Below are 8,379 nucleotides of genomic sequence, written 5' to 3'. Positions count from 1 at the left end.
TAAATAAGTCTAAAGCTCTATTACTATTATATTTAATTAACTTAAATATAAATTAAATACTTTAGTTATTATAGTCTTTTATTTAAGAATAATTATTATATCCCTATAGATTATCTATATATCCTTTAAGACTATTTTATTAAATATTTAATAGAGGTTCTTATATAGTTACCTTTTAGTCTACTTTTAGATAAAGGAGATTCTCTTATACTTCTTTAATTAAGTGACTTATAGTTAAGTAGGCGCTATAGTTATTTTATTAAGGGGATTATAATTTATCTATAGTAGGTTTATATAATATATTTTCTTTTATAAAGTATTACTATTTAATTAGATTATCTTTAGTAAGAATCCCTTATTATTATATTATTTTAATTATATTAATTTCCTAGGTATAGAAATTAAAGAATTATAAGTAAATAGAGTTAAGTTAAAGTAATTAAAATAATAAGTAAGTCTAATTATATTATTAAACTTTAACTTAAAAGATTTAACCTCTAATTTCTTTTAGTCTAACTTTTTATATTAAGGATTACTTATAGATTAGCTAGGTACCTATTGCTAATTAGCTATAACCTCTATCTCCTTAATACTCTTATAAAGACCTAAGGAAAAGAGAGATTATATTATAATCTAGCTGCCTAGCTTAATTATATTATATACATTTTACCTTTTTTATTAAGTATTTAATATAACTATTTAATATAATTAGTATTAAGATTTTATAATTAATATTAATTTAATATAATTAATATTAATCCTTTTAATTTAATATTAATCCTTTTAATTTAATATTAATCCTATAATAACCTTACTAATTACCTAAAGATCCTTAAGTATATATACTTTTAAATTAATACTAATTAATATATTTAACTTACTTATAATAGTTAGGTTTTCTAAGGGATAAACTAGTCTATTTTAAGTTTATATTAGTAGAGTTATAAGGTATAGTATTAAGTAAAGTAAAGTATTATATCTCTTAATAGTAAATAGGGCAGGTTAGGTATATTTAGGTAAAAATATTTTATTAATAGCTAATAAGTTAAGTTCTATTTAATACTAAATAAATATATATATATATTTAGAATAAATATATAAAGAATAATAAGTCTTAAGGATAAGTTATTCCTAGGATATTATATTCTTAGGATATTATATTCTTATATTTAGTATTTTAATATAATAAATATATCTTATTAGTTATTATAGGGTAAATAGGTTCCTTAAGGCTAATATTTTATATAGATTTTTATAGGGTATATATAATATAAGGATTAGGATTATAATATAATCTCTCCCCTCTATTAGGTCTTATCCTTAAGACCTGTTATTCTAGCCTTATACTTATTGCTTTTATAAGAATTAGAGATATATAATATCTCCTAATTCTAGTTATTATAAATATTATATTTAGAATTGCAAATCTTATAATAGTACTTATATCGCTTCTTCTTATAAGTCTGCTTTTATTATCTATCTATATATTGTACTGACTTATTTGCTAATAATAACTCTAATAAAATATAAAAAGAAATTAGAAAATGATAAGGATAAAGCGAGTAAAGATCTACTTAAACTTTATAAAGAAATGGCAGCTCTATAATCTCATTTAGCTGCTGCTGCTGGTTATTTATTGCAGATTTAGAAAATTAAAAATAAGGTAAGGGAGAAGCGCTCTAAGGCTATCTATTAAGGTTTATAGGAGGTTAAGCAATAGGATAATTTATTATCTATATTGGATACTTATAAGGGTGCCTTACTTAAAGATCTCTAGGCTGATTATATTCTAAATAATATTAATTAGTCTGCTTTTAGTTTAGGGGATAATTTTCTTAATGCTTTCCCTTTATTTAATTCTAATAATACTTCTTTAGGAGTCGCTAGGTATTTATAAGGTATTTTAGTAGTTCTTATATATTTTTACTTTCTAGATAGTTTTTCTATTTAACTAGATATATTATTTAATTATTAATTTTCTATATATCCCTAATTACCTCTACTTTATAAACTTCTAGTCTATTAATTTCTTCTAGTTTATTATTAATTTTAACTTATATTATATTAGCTATTAATTTAAGTAATAAAATATAAATAATTAGATAGAGCCTAACTTTTAGTAATAGGTCTAGTTTATAGTTATTTTTTAATATTTATTTTTTTAATTTTATAAGGTCTAATATACTTATAATCTAATTTATATATTAGCCTTTTTATTATAATATTTTTTATTAATAAGTAGACTATCTCTCCCTCCTTAAAGGTTAATTCCTTTACCTTTTTAATATTATAGTAGTATTTTATTTATTACTTAATAAACTTAAGTTCTATTTTTATTTCTTTATATAAGTTCTTAAATTTATCTAATTTTAGGATTATAGTAAGGTTAATTATTTTAAGGTCTTACTTATTATAATAAGCATTTAGTATAAATCTAAAATTAGTATAAGCTGGTATTAACTTTATGCTCTTATTATAGGTAATATTATAGGCAAATTAGGCAATAGGTAGCTTTTTAACCTAATTATCTTATTTATAGTTAATATAGTAGTATAAGTATTATTTTAATATTTAGTTTATTTATTCTATTTAATTATCTATCTAAGGTCTAAATGCTATTAAAAGTTAATAATTTACTCCTAATAATACTAAAAGTGCTTACTAGAATTTACTAATAAAGGTTAATCCTCTATCTATAAGGATCTCTAATAGTAATCTATAATCTTAAAAGATATAGTTATAAAAGATATATACTATTTATTCTATATCTATTGCTTCTTTATAAGGGATATAATAGTAGAATTTTATTAATTAATTTACTATAACTAATATACTATTATAGAAAACTTCAGTTAAAGGGTCTTCTAATATAAGTAACTTAATTATAAAATCTATTATAACTAAATCCTATAGCTATTATACTACTGGTAATAGTTATAATCCTCTGTAAAGCTTATATTATTATACTTTTATTTTTATATATAAGTTATATTATTTAATAACTTCTTCTACTTCCTTTTATATAGGTATATATCCTTATTCTTATAGTTATTTTAAGGTTTTTATAACTCCTTAATAACTATATAGGGGGTGCGAGTAGTAATCTTATAGCATCTCGCATATAATTTTTTCTTTTGCTATTCTATATACCTTATTCTAGTTACTATTAGGACTGCATTTCTTGCATTTATTAATAATATCTTTAATTATATCTTCTATTCTATTGACTAGGAATTATCCTTATTTATAGTTTTTTAATATTTCTTATAACCTTAAGTAGTTCTATTTATATTATTCCTTTAGTGTATTAGTAAGTTCTTTAGCTTTTAGTCTACTAAAGATTTCCTTTCCTCTAACTATAAGTCCTAGTATATACGCTTATTATATAAGTTTATATCTTCCTTCCTTTATTTATTTTAAGAGCTATTCTTTTGCTTTAATAGTTCCTATATTAAAGTCTAGTTATTAGCTAATAGCATTAGCCTTTCTATTATCTAATCCCTTATAATAGATAATAATAAAATCGAATTTATATAGATACTTAATATACTTTATTTATTATCTATTAAGTTCTTATATAATAGTAAAATAGATAATATTCTTATAGTCTATATAGACCTTAATTTAATATTTATTTCCTATAAGGTAATATTTAAATTCCTTAAAGCAGTTAAAGATTACTAAGAACTTCTTATTATATATAGGGTAATTTAGTTCTACTCTATATAGCTTATAGGAGTAGAATATAATAGGGTATAACTTTCTATTATTATCTTATTATTTAATTTATCTTTTTAGTATAAAATCTAATATATTAGTTTTTAATTTAATTTCCTTATTAGGGTTAGATATAATTAATATTAATTCGCTAAAGATAGCTTCCTTAAGTTACTTAAATGCTTATTAAGCCTTATTATTTTAAGTAAAGACTTAATCTTTTTTAATAAGTTCTATAAGAGGATTAATAATCTTATTAAAATCCTTAATAAACTATTAATAATAATTAGTAAAGCTTAAAAAGGCTTGTATTTCTTTAATATTAATAGGGACTTTTTAATCTGCTATAGTAGAGATCTTATCTTATTATATATATATTTCGCTAAAAGTAATAGTATATCTTAGAAAGTCTACTTTAGTAATATAGAAATAATATTTTTCTAGTTTAACTAATAGTTTAATATCTTAAAGTACTTTTAAAACCTTATAGATATATTCCTTATATTCTTCTTTATTATTTAAGAAGATTAGAATATTATTTAAGTAATATACTATAAAGATATTAAGGTATTATTAAAGTATATAGTTAATTATTTTCTAAAATATTACTAAGGTATTAATAAGACTAAAAGGTATAATTAGATACTTATAGAGTCTATATTTAATTCTAAATGCTATTTTCTATTTATCTTTTTCCTTAATTTATATAAGATTATAAGCTCCCTTAAGGTCTAGAGTAATAAAGATCTATTTTCCTTATAATTAGTCTTTTAGTTCTATAATAAATAGAAGTAGTATTTAATCTTTAATAGTAAGCGCATTTAAATCTCTAAAATCGATAATTGGTTATAATTTGCTATTCTTTTTAGGTATAAATATTATTAGTGCTCCTATAGGTAATACTAATAGTTTAATATATCCCTTTTATAATCCTTCCTAGAGGTAGTTTTATAGTTCTTCTAACTCCCTTCTATTAAGTAGATAGATCTTTTTAAATAGTATATTATTGCTAATAAGGATAATTTTATAATCCTATTAGCTATATTTAGGTATCTTTATATCTAATTCTTCTTAGAATAGTTTATTATACATTTAGTATTCTGCTGGTATATTATTATATTAGTCCTAGCTTACTTATATAGTGACTTCCTTTCTTAGGTTAATCTTTAAGAGGATACCTAAGATATATTTCTTTTATTTTATGCCTATTATATACTCTTATTATTTTCCTTTTAAAATAAGTAAATTCTCTATTTTATACTTACTTATACCGCTCTCTTTAGTTATAGTTTAAAATCTCTTATTATTTATTATAATTATTTTATTATTACTATTTAAGTTACTAGGGAGTATAATTTAGCCGATTAGCTAGTTAATAATTAAATTTTCTTATTTAAGCTAAGCTATACTAAGAAGTAATTATACCTCTTCCCCTAGGGGTATAATATTAAAATATACTTTATACTTCTATCCTTAGGCTAAGATATTAAGGTAATCGGTCTCTTAGTCTATAATGCTATTATTATAGGCAAAAAGTTATCCTTCTATATTAATAAGTAGGTAAGGTATTTATTTCTTTTTCTATAGTAGCGCTAGCTCTATAACTAATAGTAGGTTAATAAAGTTTCATTTTACTCTATAGTCAATTTATATATTTAGCTATCTCTCCTTAATCTAAACTTATAGTATTAGGCAGTTAGGCTTACTGTCTTATATAGCTCCTAGAGCACTCTATAGTCTAAGTCTTACTTATCCCTATGCTTTACTCTTCTATAGCTCTATTATAAAGAGTATTTATCTTTTCCTAATTTATTAATATTAACCTATTTAAATCCTTCCTTAAGGTTAATCAGTTTAAAGGTTTATTTTTTTATTAGTTCTTAGGTAAACTTATTAGGTTATTGCGTTTTATTGTAAATATTAGCAAGGTAAAGCCTATTTACTTCCTATATATAGTCTAATTCTTTTATATCTTCTGATTCTTTATCCTCTTTATCTTTAGACTTTATTAGGTGCTTATATTTTCCCTTTATAAGTTCTTTAAACTTTTATTTAGCTTCTTTAATTATTTAAAGGTTCTATTAGATTCCTCTTAAGATTTCTTAAGTCTTATATTCCTATTAGTAATAAGCTAAGTTAAACTATAGCTTAATTACTCTAAGAGATTTATATTAAAAGTATATTAAATACCCTATTATTTCCTTAGTTATATAGGGCTTATTATTTAGTATTTTAAGGATTACTACTAGAAAGCAGTTATTATCCTTCTTAGCTTTAAAATATAATCCATATTTATAATACTTATATAATACCTATAAGATTTTATTATAATTAGGGTTAATTAGAAGTATTTAGATATTATCTTTTATATTAAACTTTAGTTCCTTATAGTAAGGGTTTATAGCTTCTTCTATATAGTATACTTAAATATAGATATTTTTAACCTTTTAAGTATCTTTATATTCTCTAGCTCCTTAAATATATAAATCTTTAGTGCTATTAAATATCTATATCTCTAATTTATTATATAGGGGTTAATAGGTCTATTTCTACTTATTCTTAAGTTGCTTATCTTCCTTATAAAGTTATTAGGTAGTATTGCATACTGCTTTTCCTCTATATCTTATGCTTTAGGAGTTTTAGTATTATTAAGCGCAGGTATATCCCTCTGCTTCTTATTCTTATAGTACTAACTCTTCCTTTTCCTTAATTATTGCCTTAATTAGTATATTATTTAGTTATTTATTAACTATCTTTTATAGTTAGTCTTAAATTATTATTATATCCTTACTGTATAATAGTAATTATAGTATTTAATTAGGTATTAAACTGTTCTTAAGAGTATATATTATTCCTAATGCCTAAGGTTTCTCTAGTTTATGTTTTTATTCTTTATTTTAGACCTAAGCTTTTTCCTTATTAATAAGGTTTACTCTATATTCTATATTATAGCGCTTCTTTTTTTCTTATTATTCTATAAGGGTTAATAGCTCCTTCTCTATAAGTGCTTTTTCCTTTATTAGAAACTATTCTTATAGTTATCTTATAGAGCTATCTAGGTATACTTACTAGATTAAAACTGCTATTAGTCTAGCTTCCTAGTTAGGCAGGTTATATCTAATTTAATATATTCTAAGTATTTAAGTTTAAATAGCTATTTAGGGTTCCTATTAGTTAATTACTCTTAAAGTTTATCTACTTTAGTTTAAGTCTTATAGTTATTTCGGTTTAGGATAGACCTAGGCTATATATTTATACTTATTACAGTTATAGCACTTACATTTAGATATATCTTATTAAGGCCTTCTTACTAGTTAAGTTACTTTAATAACTATAGGTCCTAGTTATATTCTATATAAGGTATTATTTTATTAGTTACCTTATTATTATCTATAGTTTTAAGAGTTACTTTAATTATTATTATAATTATTATTTTATCGGCTAGGGTAATAGGGGTTATAATTATTTCCCTTCTAATTATAGGTAGCTTTCTCTTTTCTATATTTATATTATTATTTATTAATCTTAATAGCTATAGTAATATATATAGTTAAGTCCTTAGGTCTATCTACTAGGTATAATTTATCTTTAATTTCTTCTTTTAGGCCTTAGTAATAGATTTCTATAAGGGCTTTATTATCCTATTCTATCTTAATAGTAAGCTATTAGAATTTAGTTAAATATACTATATATAACTTAAGTTAATATAAGCTTAGTAATTCAGCTATAGCTTATTATTCTTTATTTATTACTCTAAAGTTATCCTTAAGGGCTTATTTAAAGTTAGTTTAATTAGTAAAAATATTTTATATTTCTTAGTCTTATATTTTTTCTTTATTATTTAAGAAGTCTTATATAATAGGTTTAAATTAGTCTTTAGTATCTCTTTAGATTAGAGGTATAGTATATAATACTTTCTTAGTGGTAATATTTAGCCGGTTTAGGAATAGGCAAAAGTATGCCTTTATTTAAGTTAGGAATAGAAGTATATTAGCTATCTTTCTAATAAAAGGTTTAGGCTTAGGTAGCTTTAGAGATTCTCTAAGGTCTCTTTTATTATTATATGCCTAAGGAGTTATATTAGCTTATTTATTAACTCTCCCCTAGAGGGTATAAACTAAGTTATAAAGCTATTAGAGCTCTATAGCTATCTTAGCATTACTAGGTAGTACTTTAGTATAAGGGGGTATAAGTTAATTATTAGCGTTATTTAATATCTTAATAGTATATTAGTATTACTTAGCGTTTATATAGTATAATCTAAATAAGAGCTATTAATATATAATAGTTAGGTTTTCTAAAGGATAAACTAATCTATTTTAAGTTTATATTAATAGAGTTATAAGGTATAATATTAAGTAAAGTAAAGTATTATATCTCTTAATAGTAAATAAGGTAAATTAAATATATTTAAGTAAAAATGCTTTATTAATAGCTAATAAGTTAAATTCTATTTAATACTAAATAAATATATATATATACTTAAAATAAATATATAAGGAATAATAAGTCTTAAGGATAAGTTATTTTTAGGATATTATATTTCTAGGATATTATATTTCTATATTTAGCATTTTAATATAATAATATATTTAATAAGTAAGTATAATAGATAAGTAAATATAATAAGAATCTTAACTATTATTAAATAATATATAATAA

General features: G+C 21.3%; 1 protein-coding gene across 1 annotated transcript, besides 18 other annotated features; it reads right to left on the bottom strand.

Moving 5' to 3' along the window:
• Positions 1-18: 18 nt before the first annotated feature.
• Positions 19-101: a repeat region.
• Positions 102-132: 31 nt separating this feature from the next.
• Positions 133-153: a repeat region.
• Positions 154-289: 136 nt separating this feature from the next.
• Positions 290-339: a repeat region.
• A 16-nt stretch (positions 340-355) lies between these two features.
• Positions 356-387: a repeat region.
• Positions 388-684: 297 nt separating this feature from the next.
• Positions 685-799: a repeat region.
• A 38-nt stretch (positions 800-837) lies between these two features.
• Positions 838-889: a repeat region.
• A 15-nt stretch (positions 890-904) lies between these two features.
• Positions 905-1,081: a mobile genetic element.
• A 71-nt stretch (positions 1,082-1,152) lies between these two features.
• Positions 1,153-1,211: a repeat region.
• An 82-nt stretch (positions 1,212-1,293) lies between these two features.
• Positions 1,294-1,330: a mobile genetic element.
• A 65-nt stretch (positions 1,331-1,395) lies between these two features.
• Positions 1,396-1,416: a repeat region.
• A 269-nt stretch (positions 1,417-1,685) lies between these two features.
• FPSE_11117 (uncharacterized protein) lies at positions 1,686-2,423 on the bottom strand (the record flags this gene model as incomplete). The annotated part of the gene is made up of 7 exons (XM_009264234.1): positions 1,686-1,689; positions 1,764-1,789; positions 1,870-1,883; positions 1,928-1,943; positions 1,998-2,019; positions 2,186-2,192; positions 2,408-2,423. The coding sequence occupies 7 exons, from the start codon at positions 2,421-2,423 to the stop codon at positions 1,686-1,688; spliced, it is 105 nt and encodes a 34-aa protein (XP_009262509.1).
• Positions 1,844-3,111: a mobile genetic element.
• Positions 3,112-3,414: 303 nt separating this feature from the next.
• Positions 3,415-4,646: a mobile genetic element.
• Positions 4,647-5,017: 371 nt separating this feature from the next.
• Positions 5,018-5,055: a repeat region.
• Positions 5,056-7,078: 2,023 nt separating this feature from the next.
• Positions 7,079-7,151: a microsatellite.
• A 65-nt stretch (positions 7,152-7,216) lies between these two features.
• Positions 7,217-7,248: a repeat region.
• A 256-nt stretch (positions 7,249-7,504) lies between these two features.
• Positions 7,505-7,562: a repeat region.
• A 457-nt stretch (positions 7,563-8,019) lies between these two features.
• Positions 8,020-8,196: a mobile genetic element.
• A 71-nt stretch (positions 8,197-8,267) lies between these two features.
• Positions 8,268-8,379: a repeat region.

This window comes from Fusarium pseudograminearum, assembly GCF_000303195.2.
Source record: "Fusarium pseudograminearum CS3096 unplaced genomic scaffold Unplaced6, whole genome shotgun sequence".
In the NCBI taxonomy this organism is placed as follows: Eukaryota; Fungi; Ascomycota; class Sordariomycetes; order Hypocreales; family Nectriaceae; genus Fusarium; species Fusarium pseudograminearum.
Note: the sequence above shows the minus strand (reverse complement) of the source record. Positions and strands in the feature narration are given on the sequence as shown.